The sequence below is a fragment of the Camelus ferus genome, chromosome 7, assembly GCF_009834535.1.
Source record: "Camelus ferus isolate YT-003-E chromosome 7, BCGSAC_Cfer_1.0, whole genome shotgun sequence".
Lineage (NCBI taxonomy): Eukaryota > Metazoa > Chordata > Mammalia > Artiodactyla > Camelidae > Camelus > Camelus ferus.
The window spans coordinates 70,232,777-70,252,716 of NC_045702.1; the positions used below are offsets into that span (position 1 = coordinate 70,232,777).

The 19,940-nt window shown below is 33.5% G+C and overlaps 1 protein-coding gene across 11 annotated transcripts in view; it reads left to right on the forward strand.

Moving 5' to 3' along the window:
* The window catches only part of CACNA2D1 (calcium voltage-gated channel auxiliary subunit alpha2delta 1), a 426,371-nt gene that overhangs the window by 207,339 nt on the left and 199,092 nt on the right, over positions 1 to 19,940 (forward strand). For all 11 annotated transcript variants that reach the window (XR_004321588.1, XR_004321587.1, XM_032484117.1 and 8 more), the window contains exon 4: positions 14,867 to 14,926. Coding sequence is in view for 9 of the 11 variants with exons in the window: in XM_032484117.1 (XP_032340008.1) it covers positions 14,867 to 14,926 (60 nt within the window). In the remaining 2 variants the exon portion in view is untranslated. The remainder of the gene's footprint in view (positions 1 to 14,866; positions 14,927 to 19,940) is intronic.

Below are 19,940 nucleotides of genomic sequence, written 5' to 3' on the forward strand. Positions count from 1 at the left end.
TTCTTGCTATATTTACCCATTTATGTGTAGATGGTCTTTGGACCTTTTCTGATGTTGTAATTGAAATGACTCTCATCTACAGGTAACACTGGCATAGTAAATACTATTATATGTTGTCCTTATTTCTGCTGTCATTATGTCAGAAATAGATCATTCCTAAGTTTGTGATTTTAGGATGCTTGAAAAGCTTCCAATTTAAAAATTTTCTATCCAGTTTTTACTTTCTGATGACTAATCCTTTGGAAACCTAATCATTTTATGGATTATTATGGTACTTTCCTTCAACCTTTAAAAACATAGATTTCATATGCATTCAGTTGAAAATAGGCATTTTTTTTCACTATTCACCAAATAATTTTTTTTAATAAGCCAGATTTTATATTACTGGTATTTATTTACAGCTAGATATTTGTGAGGTTTAGATCCATGTGTTTTATAAAGTCATTTATTTTCATTTGTGATCTTACAAGTGGATCAAGTGTTATGGAGGTAAAGAGAACTTCTGCTATCTGATTAAATCTTAGATGATTTATGTGTGTTGTGACATTAAATCTTCACCGTATACCTGTGAGGATATTTGAGATCATTGTCTCTTTTTTATCAGGGAAGAAACTGTGATTTAGAGATTGTACGTAGTAAGTAGAAGAGCCACAGTTGGAATTCAGATCTGTGTCTGAAGCCGTCATGCATCTTTCTTGGCTGCATATTATTGTATGTGGATATATACTCTTTAGCTATTACAATTGCTATTAGATCACCTTTCTAGAATCTTCCATTCTATTCCCTTTGCCTTAACATGTTCCCCAACTTGGAGTTAAAAAGGGAGTATAGTAAACTTCCAAAAGCATATTTACCGAAACATATTTCTTTGAGACTGTCTCTGCACCTGACATTAGCCTCCTGTCTCTGTCAGGGGTTGTTCATGCCCCAGTAATGCCAATGACGGGAACTACCCGACACCCTTCTCTTCAGTTTGTTCTGCTCTGTAACACACAGCAGAGTTAGACTACCTTGTGCTTTTGCAAAATCTCTTAGAGATTTTGGTGAAATAATTTTTAGTATTTTCTTTGAAGAGTCTTTGGGGACAGGGATAAAGACAATTAGAGGTATATTGAAAGCTCTGAGATACCTTAGGTAAATAAATCTCTGCGGGAACGTTTCGTTTGCCTTTTCAAACGTTGACAGAGTGAATATAGTCTGTGTGTCTAAACTAAGCACCATTCTTTCCCTCCACTTGCCTTTTTAATTATTATATACCATGGATCTCTCTTGAAAGATAGAGGTAATGGAGTTTCTGAGGAGGAAAACTTACCTCCACAATGCATTTTTTATTCATTTGTTTGTTTTGATCTAATCATTTGTTTCATTGTTGATATTCATTTTTATTGACATTGCTGCTTTTGAGTTATCAGAGTGGATTAACACTTTTCTAATTTTTAGCTACACAACTTTATCTCATTTGGGCTATTGTCATAGCCTATGAATGCAATGGCAAAGCAGTGGAGTGTGCTGGGGTGGGGACAGAAAAATAATCAGCTGTAAAAGAATGCTACTAATCTAGAAAATGAACCAGAAATCAAATGCTGAGGGAGACTCTTTTCAGGTGCTTCAGTGGTTGTTTGATACATATGTGGTACATGTCCTCTCTACTGAAGATGGAATGAGTAGAAATTACTTCTTGTTCCTAGTTGGTCTTTTACTTATGTGAAGTCGAGAGCAAGTTATATGACTTCTTTCAAAAGGTAGGTTGGGGCAGCGGCTCTGGAATAGATAGCCTTATTCCAATTCCAGCTCCTACCATTTTCTCTTTGCTAAGCACTTTATAGAAATTATTGCATCCTACAAACACAGCAGATAATACTATTAACTCCCAAATGAGTAAACAGACTTTAGAAAATTTGTTACCCTACATTACTGGCTCTCTGAAATCCATTTACTCCTCTGTAAAAGGTGTATCTACTAAGTTTGTAGAAAAGTTGGGTGGGATAATTCCTGTTCTGTGCTTGGCAAAGGGTAAGTACTAAGAAGGTATTAGCCCTTATTGTTATTTTTTTATCTTATTATGATGGTCGACTGAGATGCCATATGGAAATTTCATAAATTGTAAAGAGCTACACACATTTTAACCATCATTATTCTTAATAACATGTGCACAGTGTAATGAATATACAATTATGATCTTAAAAAGGAAAAAAGGAAACCTTGAACTTCTGCTTGAGAGCCACAGCTTTAAAATTTTGTCACTTCTTAGAAGTCTATATCTAAGAAATAGGAACAGAAAATTATAGGATAATAGTGTGAGTGTTATTAAGAGAATTTTTATAGTATCAGTTACTGGAAGCTTTTTAATTGAAATTATGGGAACTTGAGAATGAGGAGAAATAATATTACCTGAGTTGAAAGTAAAATCTAAAAAAAAATACTGAATATTTTACAGCAATTTAAGAAACATCTAGAAAAGGGGAGGGACAGGAATGGCATTTTTTTTTTCCAGAATAGTAGTGGATGCTGTTTCTAATTTTTAAAAAACCTGGTAGATTGCGTATTTTGCAAATTCGATTGACTGATTTACACATCACAGTGGTTTTCCAAATCCTTAGAGGAAAAATTATACAAATTGGGGAGGAGCACATGATACACACTTTTATCTACCACAGAATGTGATACATTCATCCCCAATGTATTAACAAAAACAGAAAATAAAAGGAGTATTTCCATAGCAACATTAGCAAAACAGAAAAGTTGCCTAATGTCTAGGATCAAATTTAGCCAACAACCCACTCACCAAATTGACAGCCTGTGAGAGTTAATTAAACTCCAAGGTAAATTATTTAAAAGTAAAAAGAAATTAAGGTAACATGGCAGGAATGATAAATAGTTTACAGCCAGTCAAAGAGTAGCCTGAGGTAAAGGAAACAAATCTCCTTTGATATTATAAGGGAACGGAGGGTGCTTGGAGGAGGAGAGCTGGAGATGGCAAATCATGATTGTAAAATTAAAAGAATGAAAGGTGACTGAAGCCACTATTATCTGACAGGATCTTGGATGCACTGCAGTTTATTTAGACCATTGTGATACATGCCTATTGATTATACCTTCAATAAAATGGAAGAACTCCTTTTTCCCTTTCTTAATTCCTAACAGCTAATGTTGACAAAGATGTCACTGCTATGTTTGTTTTGCAAAAATCTCATTTAATCACTAAACAGTTCTGTGAAATGGGTACTGTCATCTCTGTTTTACGGATGCAGAAACAGAAGGGTAGAGAAATTAAGTACTTTCTCCCATGTTTTCAAAGTCAATGTCTTTTATGGTTTCCTGAATTCTTGAATAAGTTCTGTGCAAAATTTTAACTAAAAATAGAAACTAACTTCAGAATTATATTCAGAATAGTTGAGGGAACACTTCGTGGAATGTCTAGTACTTGAAATTTATGGGTAGCAAGCTGCCTTATCTGTTCAAAGAGCAGTTTGGGCTGTGGCGGGTATTCGATGTTTGTGAGTTGGTTTGGAAGGTTAATAATTCAGGCTGTTTTAAAACTCTTGAATTACGACAAGGGAAATATGGTGATTAAACACTTTGGGATTATAATGTGCTGAAAGATAAATCATATGTGAAAAGAAATGATTCTTTACTGAGAAGGTAAACCTTTTTAGTTTCCAGTATAGGATATCAAAATAAATTTGGTAGATTTTTTAATCTGCCCTTCCTGATAATCTTTTTTTTTTTTCACTTATTTTCAGTTTATCACTACATATATAAATTTGTAAGTATGCATCTATGAAACTAAAGATAAGTTATAAATATGTTCTTGAATCAGATTATTTATTTTTATTCTTGCCTGTAGTTATGGTCTTTGAAGAGAGTTAAAGCTTTTAGATTCATCTGAAGTTCCTTCTTAAAAATAAAGATAAAAATAAAGTACCAAAATAATTTCAAAGGTACTTCTCATTTATTATACTACATCTTTTGATTAATTATATCAAGTTGCATCCTATTCAAATAAATAATAATTTTGCTATTTACGTAGACTAATGAAACTCACATGAACTTTCCATTCCTAGATTTATGGGAAAGCAGAGCCTAATGCAAAGCATCTGACAGTAAAAGGTGATTTTTCCACATCTTTTTCCTGTTTAAAGTGGTTCTGTACCTCACTTTCATATTCCCAGATTCCTACAAAATTTGATCACTTTCTCGTAAGTAATTAATTTCTCCTTACTTGCATAAACTTTTGTGCTTTATGCTTTATTTGCCAATCAGCATATGAAAAACAAAATGAAACCCTGAAGCTTATAAAACTCCCTGCAAATTGTGAGTAGTGGACTCATAAGAACTATGCAAGTTTAGTTCACTTAGTATCCTGCATCCAAGGAAGAAAGGAAGGAAGAGACGGAGGAGGGAGAGAACTATAAAGACTATATATAAATAAAAGCAGAGTAAGGCAGTATGTTTCAATAATATATTTCAAAGAAGAAAAATTACGATAATGTAGACAGTTATAAAATTTATTAATGCCAGTTATTTTTCTTTGTTTTTTATTGAGGATGCAACAACTTTTCTGCAGTTCTTGATATGTACTTAGTAGTGTTCTGTAACATTACTCAGTTATTTACATCTTTTTACAAAAAGACAATTATCTTTCTCCTTTTATATTTTACTGTTTTGAAATTAAAGTTAGTTGTCCCAGAGACAAAGCTCATAATCTATAATAATCAGGGAAATAAGACTAAATTATGAGTAAACTTCAGAATTGATACCAGTCCAGTCAGGGACTGCTGCCTCACCTGTTCACCTCTAATACATCTGACTTACCAGGTTTATTTTTCAAAAGAAGGGTGTTAGAACAAATAGTTTGTTGTTGTTTTATTTCCCATAGCTGTAAGAGCTTGCTGTTAAGATAATATAAACTTCTGCTTGAACAATGCAATGAATTTTTATTTTAGTGCAGTGGTTCTCAAAATTTAGTTCACTGGAAGGTCTTGTTAAAATACAGTTTGATAGTGCCACCCCCACTGCCCAGAGCTTCTGATTCAGTAGGTCTTGGGTGACATCTAAGAATTCAGCGTTACTTCCATGGTAACGCTGCCCCTGCTGGTCTGGGCACACTTTGAGCAGCACTGTTCTAGAGACACTGAGACTCTTAAGCAGGGTGCAAAATACATGCTCAGTAAAGAACTGAAGACAAAATAAAAATGACATCAGTTACATGATGCTGAGAGTTTGAAGATATGGAGATGGACCAGTGAATGTTTTTATGGACGTGACTCAACCAGATGTGATGAGTGAAGAAATGTAAGGGGTTGGATATTTTACCCCTCTCGAAAGCCAACAAGCTAGCCAACCACCATTTCAAAGATTAAGGTGACAACAGACTTGATGACTTCCAGCACAGCAGGCAGCTTTGGCTTCATGTTTGCATCAGTAACTCCTGACCATCTAGTCAAGTGGGGGCAAAGCTGAGAAGCCCAGGTGGATAGTGCCTTTTCTATGAGCTTGTGTCACAGCTGGGGAACCCTGAGCTTGGGAAACCCCGGTCTTTTAAAAGGAGCCTACCTACAAGCCTGCCTGACTTTTGCCTCACAGGACTAATTTTAGTTTCCTGGGCAACAAATTAAATCTATCCTTTGCATTGCAGGAAGACACTCTCTGTCTTTCTAGACTGTCTGCTGTACAAACATTTTTAAAAAGGTAATGCAGAGCAGAGACTGTCCTTTCCTTTGTTCACATGATATGTGGAAATATGAGAGACCCACGGAGAATTGTCTCCCAGTGTGGTGATTGGAAGTAGGATTAATTCAGAGGGAACACTGGTGACATATTGAAGATCATTTGAAAATCAAAATGGAGGATCCAGGCATCCAAAATGGACCTGGGTGGCCATTGTGGATATGGTTTCTTGGGTTTCTGAATCTGCACTGGTATTCAACATGTTAAGAAGAAGGCAACTGACTATAGATTAGTTGTAGAATCCCAGAGTGGAATTTCATAGATTAGCCTGGGTCCCTACCACACTCACAGCCAAATTCAACTAATTTTTAAAGATCAGGTGATGATGAATTAATCCATCAATTTTTAAGAATTAGGTAGTGAGGTATTGATCTAGGAATATGCTGGTTGTGTGGGAAGACAATTTTGGGGGCCTTTCAAGGTATCAGGATAATGAATGATGATAATGCAGTGAACCTAGCTATAAATCTTAGTTCAACTGAGATAAAATCCTAACAATAGTTGGAAATGATTATTTCTACATTTCCACACACAGTAATTCATTGTCTCCTCTCTGCCACCCATTGTGTGAGATATTGGATGTGTACAGAAATGAAAGAACTGCCTTCTGTGCCTAATGAACTCACATTTAGTGTGTTATTGAAAGTGAAAGAGAGAAAGAGAGGAGAGAGGAAAGAAGAAAGGGAAAGGGTGAGAGAGAGAAAAAAAGAAAAAGTTGAGTACAGAGGTGGGAGTCAGAATAGTGTAAGGGTAGGGACCTAGTGAAAAGCAGTGGGTTTTTTTGTCTGCCTCTGTCATATCATGCTTCTGTTCAGAACAGTGTTTCTTAAAGAGTAGTTTAATCCATATGTCTAATAGAGCTAACATGTTACCCTCTAGAGGAGTATTTTCAAGGTTTAGTTGATGGAAAAAGTGTGCTGTATTAAACCTGTAGATTTCTGGGAATGACACCAAGTATAGAATCAGAATCTTTGGCTGGTGGTGGGATTGAGTGGGTTTATATGTGGCCCAGGTGTTTTGAACAAGCTCATCTGATGATTCTTTCCAGGTGTCAAAGTGGATAGCTGATGTGGAAATTATATTCAGTTGAATAATCTTTATTTTATTTGTTTGTTGCAGAGCCAAAAAAAGATAGTGATAATTGCCAGTTGTGTACTATTTACTTTCACTACTGTTTAAAGGAGTTTTGCTGTTCTTACCAGATGACATCCCCTTTACCCTGGCTTATGTATTCCAAACGTCTGACAATTTATTTGGAGCGAATAGCATCTCTGAATATTAGCCTTGAAGCTTTGTGGTTAATTTCAAAAACATTTCCCGAATATGGGAGATTCAGGCTGAAATCTATACAACATGATCCAGAATCCATGTTCCAAAAGATTTAATTTTCACTGGGCCACAAGTAGAAGGATAAATGATGGCTGGCTTGATGTCAGCAATTTTTATTTATTATGTTTTACATATATTATACGTTCTTCAATCTTATACTAGAAAGAAAAATAGTGTCTGTGTTATAAAATTTTTATTTCATGTAACCTGGAATGAAGTCAGTTGTAGGAAAATGGTAGTCTCTCAAAAAGAATTAATCTCTCACTTTACATTGTAACTTACACAGTGTAAGATTTATACATGATTTGCTTAATATAATCAAAAATTGATGTTTTGCTATTAATTTTGATCATTCTCTACTTATGTCACGATTCCAGTATTTATAGAAATGTTGAAACATTTAAATAGAAAAAAATAACAAGACTACATACTTTACTTCTACTTGGTCCGTCTATAATAATTTTAATCAAAATATATAGTAAAAGTTATACATTATGTAGCCTGTTCTATTTCTCTTAAAAAACAATGGTTAAGAAGGCAAACTCCTTTTTTCCCCCCCTCCAGAAACTCAAGTAGATGAACTGATGCTGAGCTATTTTATTGGGTTTGGTAGAATTCCCCAAGTCTTTGGGATATATTTTTCTAAATTAAAATTGGATTTTATTAAAAAAAAAAACCCCACATTTTTGTGTGTGTGTGTCTTGAAATCAATTTGGAATGAATGCCCTGCTAGAAAAAAGAAAATGAATTTGAAAAAAAAGATAATGATTATAATTATGCACTCACGTTTCATGTCATTAAACAAAAGCAGAAAGTCTGCAAAAGTATATTTTAGGCAAGCATAAGTAAAACATAAAAACAATGTTAAGTCATCTTTGTAACAGTGGGCTTACTAAGCCATAGAACCATAGTGAGAGGGTATCATCATGATTCAGATAAGTTGCATTGCTTGAGTGTTGATTTAGCATCTTTCAAACTGTTTAAGTAATGATGTGAGGACAGAATGATGGTCTCTTGATGGAGAGATGGAATAGGTAGGACTGTGTTTACGCAAAAGGACTGTTCTATATTCTGACGATAAGGATGCAGTAAATTCATAGAATTTTCGTGCTGAATAAAAGGGCTCGGAAAGGGTTTCAGCTTTGTTTCCCTGAGTGTTCTTCCTTGCTCCTGGCATTATCTTTATTTTCCAAAACCATCAGCAAACCATTTCTCCAGACTCATTGGCATTAATGAATTCTCTTGTCCAATCTAAAGCATCACTTTTTTTTTAAGAGAGTAAAATTTTAATGATTTCAAAACCAGAACTTTTTGGCCAGTTTAGTACTTGCTGGAAAAAACTTGCAAAATGTTACTCAGTAACTGACTTAGCTTCTAAATCCAGCTAGAATTACACATACTCTATATATTACTTGAGTATATACAAGTACATTGTATAATAAGATGCAGAGACATGGAAACAAGAGTGTTGCAAAATCAAAATCCCCATCTCTATTGATGAAATAATGTGTTGAAAACAAAACATCTGTCCAGTAATTCAGAATCAGTCTTTTTGAAAAGGGAGTTTTGAATGTTGCTCTTTTCGAGAATTCAAATAACTTCCATGTGGTTGTTGATGTTTATATAGTTTTTAAAAATTCATGCCACGCAATGCCAAAGGATACAGACCAATTCATTATAGTGATTGCTATGGGTAGGGAAATGGGTGGAGGGATGAACAAGGTGAACTTCAAGGTTATTTGTAGTATTTTTCATATTAGAAGTTGTAAAGCAAATTTTCATAAAAGATAAAGATGAAATCTGGGTGATAAGATTCCGGACTGTTAGTTTCTATAATTTTCAGTATTTTCAGTCTCCTTTCAAACCAAACAAATAACAAGACCTATGGATAAAACTTGTCATTGACCAGCAGTACTCATTCTTCTTAGAATCCTTCCTGTTCTTTATTTTGGGGACATATCTATTCCTGATAAAAGCAGTACTTAAAAAAATTAATTTGCCATGTCATAGATTCCACTGTAAATAAAGTAAAACTAACAAAGCATGTATAATGTAACCATTAAGGAAGCATTTGTCAAACACTGACCACATGGTGTTTAGTGTGTGAGTGTATGTTATATGGATATGCAGAAGGTCCCATTAGAAGGAGGAACTATGTCCTATATTTTTATTCCCTAAACACTTCCATATACCAAGTGCTTAGTAAACGTTTATTGAATAAAAGGAAATGCACACTGTACCTTTTAACCTGGAGATACTTTCCCTCCCAGTCAGGATGTGTATTTACCTAGTGATCAGCATTTTAAAGTGTTGAAATATACCACAGTTAACTCATCCTCCTTACCTATTCAAATTTCATAACTTTTTAACCTTAAATCCCAATTTCCAGCCTGGCTTCCTTAGCCAGTAGATCTTTTTAAGAGTATCAACAATGCTCCTTTATAAAAACATTTTAAACAATATAGTATAGCAGGGAGATTTAGAAAGTATAAAGCAATTTCTCTACAGGTGATTTTCATGCTAAAATCCTTGTTCACTAGTATATAACAAGTTGCTGGAAGGCTTTGGTAGAATTCTATTGGGCATATATAGTTATATGAATATAAATAAATATTGCTTATACGTTGTTTTATAAACATTTTGCATTACTTCTCATTTGGTGAAAGTTGTTCGAAAGAAAAGTATTTTTACCTTTTGAGTGGAATATTGTACTAAATACTCATGGAGTTATGGTATTACCTTTTCTGTTGAGGTCTTTAAACTTCTTATCAGCCTAAAAAATGCAAAAGAATTGTCACATCTCATTTTTTTTTTTAATGTATCTCAGGAATAAGGTGAGAAAGCAGAGCATAGTGATCTGCTCTGCTTTCTCACTATATTTGTAGTAAAAATAAAATGAAATAAAATTGAACTCATCTTATTGACTACTATATTAAATTGCATTCACTTTTGGCCCACCCTGTAGTTCCATTGATAAGAGCTTTTCTGTTAAGCAAAACACAGTGAAAATTTAGGGACCAATAAGATGTTTTCATTCATTACATTCACAGTATGTGCATATTGAAGTGGTCATTGGTGTTTATAGTTGTAGCATATTCTGTCCTATGTAGTTATGCTTGTATGATTCAAATGGAAGTAAAACTGTATTGAGTTTATAATATGCTAGATATTTAGCATACCAATGGAAAACATATGAAGTAGATATCATTGATAAATGCTGAAAAATGTTAAGTCCATTGCCTAAAATCACATAGTTAGTGAAAAACAGCACCAGAATTGGAAATCACATCTGTCTCATTAAAAAGTATATGCTTATTTTAACTATAGCTTCAAAGTTACTGATGGTACCTATATACACTTCTCTTCAGAACAAAGAAGTCTCTTCCTTCACTTGTTTGCTGTTTTCAATATTAGATATTGTTAGACCATTCAAATGATTATCCTCATTCTTTTGATTTGTTAAGAACATTAGATGGAGATGGGGAAACCTTGTTCACAGAGGCATAATACAGTAATACAATTTGTTCATCCTTTTTCGATGTTTACTATTTGAACATTAACCACATAACACATGCATATTTTACTGATTAGTCTATTGTGGATAACTATTACCTCCTTATTAGAAAGGAAAATATTGTTACATACTAACCAAGGAGATTGTTTTGAATTAGAGATGTTTCTTTGAATGATACTTCAATTCTTGATGTTATTAACATGAGTATCAGCATTATTGGAGTCTAACTGAACTGTCATATGATCCCTGAAGGTTTCCTTTCAAAGCTGTCAAAAGAAAATTCTTTTAATTAAATATTTCAGAGAGCTTCCTTTATTTTTCATCTGCATTTAACTTACAGTCTAGAAAGCAAATTATTTACAGGTTTGGAAAATACTCTGTTCCAAGGAAAAATATATTTAGATATTGTTAAGGAGGGTGATTGATTTATTTCTTTTTATAAACTGTACAAGTATACTGCTTTTATTAAACTTTCATATCACTTGACAGAATGCAATGCTAGTGGAAGAGAAAGATATGAGGAAAAGGTGAAGGTTGAGAATGAATAGGGCTTCAAGGGAGCTGATCTTTCTGTGATCTGATAAAACCTCTTCCATTCTCTCTCTCTCTTTTTTGTCTTGCATATCAAAAGCTTTTTCTCTGATTAGCAACATTCTGTCAGGAGTTGAGGGCAAGACTTTTGTGAAGATAGTTTCCAAAATGACATGGGTTTTTTAGTGCTGTTTTTGTTTTTAGTCTTTAGCAAATTCTAAAAATTTGCTGGGAAATTTTCCACTAACCTGAAATAGTTTTCTACCAGGGTTTTAGATTTTGATAGAACTATGTCTTCATATATTTTTATGTGATGTTAACACTTTTGATGGGTTTAATGGGGACTAAAGATTGCTCTTGTAGAATGAGAATAAGCTTTGGAGTCAGAAGGCTTAGATTCAAGTCTTTTGTTAAACTTGTGAGTCCTTAAAAAGGTCTTTAAAATAATTTTTTATTTTAAATGTTCAAAAATAAGTAGGTAGGGATGTATATACTATTAATACTTCTTTGACATTGTATACGTACTTATCATTCCATACCCAAAGGACTTTCATATATGCATGTGCTGTTTCATTTATAATAAAGCCATTTAATGACCCTTTCTGGCTTATTTTACTGTGAGCAGAATTAAGTTTCAGTTGTCTCTAATACGTATTTCTGGTAAGCTAGGTTTTCTGTTTCTGTCTGGTGCTTGGTCTGGTTTTAATGTTTGATACTATATTAAACTGTACTATAAATTACATGAGAAAAGGTACATTTTCTTTTTTGAAATAACTCATTGTTACAGAGTAGACTTACATAGCCAACTATCAAACAGTAATGCTCTACTGAGCAAATATTCACATTTTATTAGATAGGAAGTTTATCCATCTTAACACAGTTTGCCTGTGGCATTTAATGGTAGATCACTGGCTTTAAAAATAAAATGTCACTTGATCAGAAAAGAAGTTAATGAGGGGCTTGAAGTGTCCAGAAAACATGTCAGTTTTCTACAAGTCAAGACTAGCTGATCTTCTGCCACAAGAAAGAACACCATCAGCGGCTCTTCCTGTCTGTCCTTCAGATAGGACCGAGTATCTAAAGGTCTGTGTTTTGCTTGATCATGAAATTTGCTACATTAAAAAATATTTTATTAATTTCTTCATGAAAAACGAATATAATAGTATTGTATTTTCATCTTTATGCAAGCTAGGGATATAAAATTTAGCAACAGTCCAGCTCGAAACCAGCCTTTTAAAATATGCTTTTTTAAGATACGTAACTAGAGGTCTTTTAAGTTTCTCAAACTATTTCAGATTCTTGCAATAAATGGCATTTACTTCATGAAATTAGTGGCTTCTTAAAACATATGTATACTAGAAATAAAGCTGATTTGGACTCTCCTGCTAAGAGAATTGTCTTACAGTTTGTGGCTATTTTTAATCCTTCTTTAGTTTTTGTTTTCCTAGAAATAATTAATTGGAATGATTACTATCACTATGGCTAATTAAACATGGATTATGTTCACATTATAAGCCATGTGATTCTGAGTCAGATCTTTTAAGTTGTACATTCTCCTGCTTTCCAGAGTAGAAAAGAGCATGGTAGACAGAGCTGTTGCCTTGAAAACCATGCATGGCCCTGTGGGTGACTGTCTCCCAGTGTTCTCTGCATTGGAGGATGGGCAGCCTCCTTCTGTGTGTCATGCAAGGAAAGATCCTAATATCCCTCTTTAAGGCATTTTTGAGTTCTAGTATTTCTTCATTTAAAAACTCATTTAATGTATTTATATTTTATCCAATATTTTGTTTAAAGTCACAAAGTGCTTACATATGAACATTTAACTGTTCTTCTATGACCTATTAAAAATGAAGGGAGACATTCTGAATTTTGTCAAGAATATGCCTTTGTGTTTGTTTTCTCATTCTTTTCTTTTTTTGTTTTCCTATAAAGAAATTGTTTTTGTTTCCATTTTGTTTGCCATTTTTTCACTTGTTTGCAACATTTTCACACGGAATTCGAGTTTCCAAAAGTACTGTGATGGAATATTACTAAAATGTATACACTTTCCCCTTGTTTTTTTTTTTTTTTTCTGTTTAGGTTTTAGCTTTGTAGGGATAGAGAACCATCTTTTGGTAACTCTCTCTGGGACAATTTCTAACATTTACTAGCTTCTCTTGTATTATATTTGTGTCTAGTAGCTGACAAACCACAAACATAACCATTGTCATTCAAGCACACTGGAGAATTTTTCTTTTAAATTACTTCAGCTTAGAGATTCTTAACTTGAGATTTCCATTGGGCAGTGTTTTGTAGCCGTTGGTAATACCTATGTCAGAGTTTAGAAAAATGAGTAGATTATAATGTTAAATAAGAGGGAGTAGAAGCCAATACACTAATGTAAATGAAAACTACTGTCAATGGACATTTCCATTACCCAGCGTGGTCTAGATGTCCACAGTGAGGGCTCACACTGTAGTTCATAGTGAAAGGTCAAAAAGATGAACCAACAAACCACTATGAGATTTATACTTTCCTAAAACCTAACCTGATCATTTCTTTCTCTTAATAAATGAGTTTAATATATTTATTCCATTTTATTATATTTACTGCTATACTTGGCCTATTTTGCCCGTCTTCCAGCAGTGTAGGGGGCCGAGGGCAGATGAACTTCACAATCAAAGGGACACAGAGTAGAAATAGAATCATAACTGTCCTTCAGAGTGACATAGTGGCATATTTGCTTACTGTCTGCCAGGTACTGTACTAAGCACTTTATATATAGTAACTAATTTAATCCTTTCATCAGTCCATGAGGCAGATTTTGACATTATTCCCATGAGCAATCAAATCAGGGGAAGAGATTTAACTCTTCCCAAGTTTGCATAGGTAGTATGCAGCAGGGTTGGTATTTAAACCCAGGCAGTCTGGTTTTGGATCTGTGTTCTTAATTGCTAAATGTTAGCTGTTTCTTGTGAAAGCTTCACACATGGAGAATAATGACAGTAACATTGGGAAATACAAAGAAAAAAGAATCTAAAAACTTACTAGAGAAAGAAAAATTATCTAGCAAAAGGGATTGGCAGACTGACATAGACATTTTATTTCCAACTAAACCTAAACGTTTTCAGAGTGTAAAGGGAAATAAGTCTAGAATTCTCTAAGTACTTCAGCATACAAGAGTACAGGGGAAATAAAGCCACTTTCAGATGTGTGGATTGTGACAGTTCGCTCCTCACAGGTATCTGAACAAACTGTTAAGGATGCACTTCAGCAACGAGAATATTATTACTTTTTTGTGGCTTTTGGTAAGAAACCTAAAAATGCTATTAAGAAGGTGACTATACAGCATTTAGCACATATTTATTCATCTCTCAATGTCAGTTTCCTTTCCATTTACATAGAAATATACGGTATAAAGGTATTTATTAAAAGCAAGATTCTACCAAGATTAATATACTCTTCTGATCAAACCTTGTTTTCTAAAAAATGAAATGTTTGTCTGATATAAAGCACTCAGTGGACACTATTGCCAATGATGGCAGAGGCAGTAAACTTAATGGTATTCGAGAATTGTATGCTACTTATGTTACTCAAGAATAAGTACATAACATCAACTTTAGCAAATTATATTACTAAATGATTTAGAATTTGTGAATCACAAATAAGGAATCTCTTCTATTACTTTATGTCCTCATAATTGATTTGAAAACCCATGCACTGTATAACAATTATATATTCATGTGGTCATTTGAATTCTGAGATTTCTTGTTTCCTTTCCAGCGCCTGGCTTTGGAAGCAGAGAAAGTTCAAGCAGCCCATCAGTGGAGGGAGGATTTTGCAGTAAGGACCCCTTTTAACTACTTGATTTAAGTACACTGATGTTTTGTGTTTGAGTAATTATGATTGATTAAAATATTTTAAAAATGATGGACAGTTACGGAACAAAAAACAGCTAGGTATGCTTTTTTGCTTTAAAAAAATTTGCTTTTGGGTAATCAGGGATAATTAAATTAGTCAAAATGGTTCTTGTTTATGTTCCATCTTTTTTAATATAGAAAAAGTCCCTTGAAATATTCTCCCATACTCAAAGGGAGTTATAAAATTAATCCAGGAAAATAACATTAAATTCTAATATTTGAATAATCTTTGTAGGTGTGATGAATATACTAGGTGAAAAACAAGTGGCATTTTGTAAGAAGTGACGTGTATTGTTACTATCTTGATAGTGAGCGATGTGGTTAAAGTTAGATGTAATAAACCTTTTGAAATTTCATTTGCTCTATTTTAGCTAGAAGTAATATTTCATCTGCTCTGGCCTGCTTTTAGAAATGTCAGCTGATAGTAACTTTTGATAAACTTTGTGCTCCAAAAGTCATTGAGCTTAATTATACAAATTGCAGAAATTCTTTGTTGACTTCCGTCCTTCCTTCATCTATTTGTCTGTCTGTCTGTTGGTCTATCTGCTGTCTGTCTTCTTACAGCCAGGGTGTATAATGAAGTCTGACCCTAAAATCAGTTAAAATACTTCTATTATATATTTGAATTGTTTCATTTATAGTGAAAATCTCTTTAGTTACTGAACAAAGAAAAATTCCACACAACTCATTTGTGGGATTTTAAGCCCCCTCCCCCCATTTGAAATAGAATTATAGTATGAGTGACAGTTTAATTATACTGTTCAATTGTCTTTGAATGTTTTGCAGAAGGAAATCTCAAATTTGAGGGTAAGAAAGTTGTGCTTCAAAAGAACACTAAACTAAGGTTTAGGAGTTGGCACTTTCACTGTTTGTGTGATTATATGGTAATTTCCTTTTCAAAGGAAAATACAGTAAATGGTACTTCATCCACTTATAATATATGGTAACACTTAGTCTTTCATGCTTGATGATTCTGGTACTTTTTTTTTTTAACTATTTTTGCCACAAATACGTATTTCTTAAACTCTTAGTTTACTAAGGTGAGACTCTATATGTTTACTGTGAGTTTGAGTCTTTCATGGAATTGATCCTATTGCTTGAATTGTTGATATCATGTAGGTACTTGCTTCATCCACAATTGATTGTTATAGGTACGTTAAGGAAGATCAATTTGTCATCCATAATGTATAAAGAAAAAGTCAGTGATTAAGTTAAAAGCACAATCTTTTTGAGTATAGAGGACGAATTTTAAGCTCATCCAACGAAGATTTTACAATGCAGTTCGTTGCTTAGAGATGAAAGAAAAGGTAACTTGCATTTTTTGGTCTTGAATAGACAAAACACAGCCAAAGTAATTTATCCAAATAAATATCCTTTTGATTAATTAATAATAGACGGAATTTACTATTCCTCCCCATCTTAGAGGTGACATTGTAAAAGCAGTGTAAAGGCATAACAGATGTGTAGCTAGACCTTGTATTCTGCCTGCTATTGGTACAGTAAATTCGTGCTGTTTTAGTTTAAATCATGAGTAATTCTGAGAATCCAAACATTATTAAGTTCATCCAAATCAGACTGTGTAATATGTAGATTCTATTGCTGTTTAAAACAGCTTTTCTTTGCATTAAAGGAATTTGGTAGTATTTCTTCATAGCCATTTGTTAGTTATTTGTCTCTTTCAGTTTTGTAGGGAGAAATAGTGTTTTAAAAATAACTTTACAAGTAGGAATGTAGTATATAAAGTTTTCTTTCCCATGATATATTGGCTCATTAACACTTACAACATTTTGGCAAGGATTTATTTTTCTGTATAGAAGTATTGGGTGACCACTGTAGATGACACACAAACTTTCAGTGCGTGTTAGCCATTACTATATTTTATTGAATCCAGACCATATCAGTTGTAAGGCACTTTATCATGTATGTGTTGCTGAGAAAGAAAAGCAATTAACTTATGATGCACCAACAATTTTAAGCTGTATTGATATTTGTCAGATGTCAAGATCTTTAAAAATTTACCTTGAAATTTAGCTTCTTTTATCTGTCCTCTCTGTTCCTATATCCAAATAGAGGTACTGCTAGAAGTCATGCATGAGGACAAATCAGCTCCACAATGACACAAAAACCATTACTAAATCTTACGTGGTTAAATAGAAAATAAATGGTTTACCCAGTAAATGTTAGGAGTTCTTAGCAAATAGTTTTCGCCGTGTAGGAGTATTCCTGACAAAATTCTGTTCTTAATTTCCCCCTAGATTATCTCACAATTTATTTAGTGCCTGTGAGCATATTGATTGACATTAAAAGAAACTGTTAAAGGGAAAACAAATTACGGCACGGTAGAGCCCTGTCAATTTATTGCCTGAGTACCCTTCTTGAAGGACTATAATTGATGGTCACAGGACACATATCTGTCACAGTCTACACCCTGAGAATTGATATTTTCCATATCTTACCATGTCAATCATACGTAAAGTCTTGACAGTGGCTCTTCCCTTTGAAATACCACAGGCGATAGACTGTTGAGATAGTGGTGAGTTTATACATTTGAAGAACAGAACCTGAATGAAGATTGCCTTCAGATGCAAATAAGTAAATAGTGCAAAAATAAAAGACCCTCTCTGCCATTTCCTTTCTTTTCCCTGATAACCTAGGTGATACTTCATTTATAGCTAGTAAGGTTAAATAAATTCTTCAAGACTGTAATACAAATCAAAATCAATGTCATGCGTGGTTGGCAATTAGAAATCATCAGCCTTAAATTTCCCTTTATTTTGTGAACACACACAAAACAATTACAAATGTTACCAATATCTTAACCAAACATTTTAAAATGTGTAGTTTAAAGTTAAATGCTACCATCTTCCAAAAGATCCTTCTGTTAAACTTTATAAGCCTTTCGTCTTTTAAGGGATTTAACTGCATCAGTGCAATAGTTCTTTAATGCCATCCTTTAATAATTTAACACTAAGGTGATTTAGAAGGCAGAAGTAATTTCCTAAAAGGTACATTACCATTTCAAAAAGAAATATAATATTCTGATTCTTCCTTCAAGTATAAGTAGGGAAGTTTCATTAACATTACTTAGGCAAAATGTTGATTAACATTCTGTACTGTGTAATGTAGAGAAATTCAGGAACAACAAGAACAAAAGGCAAAGCAGTAAAATGTTGCCAACAAGAAAGGGCTGCTGTAATTCACTCTCTCCCTCAGCTCCGCTCAATTCCCAATTGAATGTACAATTGAGGGAACAAAGGGCATACACTCTAAATGGATTAAGATTTACTCCGTCATGCATTTACAAGTTCAAACCAATATTTGTAAATAAGCTCTGCCTACCAAGCTGCCTTTCAGTTCTGCCTGCAGTTTACCCTTACTGGCATGAAAGGGGACATTTCATGTCACTTATGATGGACAAATTATTTTATTGAGGGCAGGTGGGAGAAGGAAAAAGAAGCTTGGAAAACTAATTGTTCCGCATGAAATAATTGCTGTCATTTCTTCTGAACAGATCTTTTCCAATTGCTTTTGAAATCTCATTTGATTGTGTTGCAATGGTTGGTTAACGAAAGCAATTTCATTTCCAACTAAGCCTGCAGTATTAATTGTACTTACACATGTATAAACATAAGGGGTGCCTAATTTGTATTTTAATAAGTGGGATCTTTATGTATGGCTTATTAGCATCAGCTTGTTACTGCGAAGGCTGAGTCCAGACGTCTAGAAATTGGCCAGTAAATAAAACATTTGAGGAGCCTTTTTTAGCTTCAGCGTCACAGAGAAACTAAATTAGATGGTGTGAATTTTTCTGGTGAAGTTGAATGATATTGAATGTTAATCAGGCTAATTTCCTTCCCCTAATTTAGCTTTAATTATATATTTGCATTTTTAAAAATTACCTTACTGAAATCATATTTTGAAGTGTTGCTTTAAAAGTTGTGGTATTTAAAATTTTGTATTTATGTGAGTTAAATTAATAGGCACTGGCATTGTGTATTTAATTAATTCATTTATCCTATTCATTTCATGAAATAGCATCACCTCTGTTGATTTCAAAACAAATAATTGTGAATATGTTAACTGTGAAGTCATACTGTATTTATTTTGGTTACAGTATATAAAGAGAAACACTATTCTGAATTATAATTCTGCAAGTCCTGAATGCAAAAGGGCTGACTTTTTAGAAATAAAAGTAGGGGAGTAGCATTCTGTCTTATTGAATGAATGAATGAATGAATTTAATAGATTACCAAAATGGTTTTCGTTTATTCTGGATTTAGTTTTTCTTAGTTTCTACCTTTGGTTGAATTACCCTTTCGAAATCAAGAGCTTACATATTTCAGTGTATTTTTGGAACACTTCTATGTAGAGAAACAATCAGTTTTTTACTACTGCTTTTTTTTAAGGGACTTGTCAGTCTCTCCTCACCATCAAGATGAATGGAAAGGAGCCACAATGCAAAATTGATTTACCCCCAAATTGTGGGAAAGCAATTTACTAGAGTCAGGCAAATTTATGGTGCCTTACTCTCCTTGTTTATGCATACATATAAACGTCCATAGTAAGAGCATTATAAGACAGCAGAGTAGAGCATAATAACCAAGGACTTTAAATTATTAGTTATCCTAGGCGATAACCCCTATCCTTTGTCTCTTAAATTGAAAAAAAGAAGATGCATAATATTTATCCATTAATTACCTCACCAATAATCTTGGTTTCATTTTTAATAATGTTTAACATGTGATAATGATCTTCCTAATCTCACTGTTACTTCATTGAAAGCCAAGGTCCCATGAGAGTACATGATAATACAGTAGAACTCGCTCGCAAGTAAGACATCATGATAGTACATCCTGGGAGAATGCAAATTTAGGTCTAATTGGAGCTCAGTAAATTTCTTTCATTTTTGTCCCCATCTCGGGAAGGTAGCAGGAAAT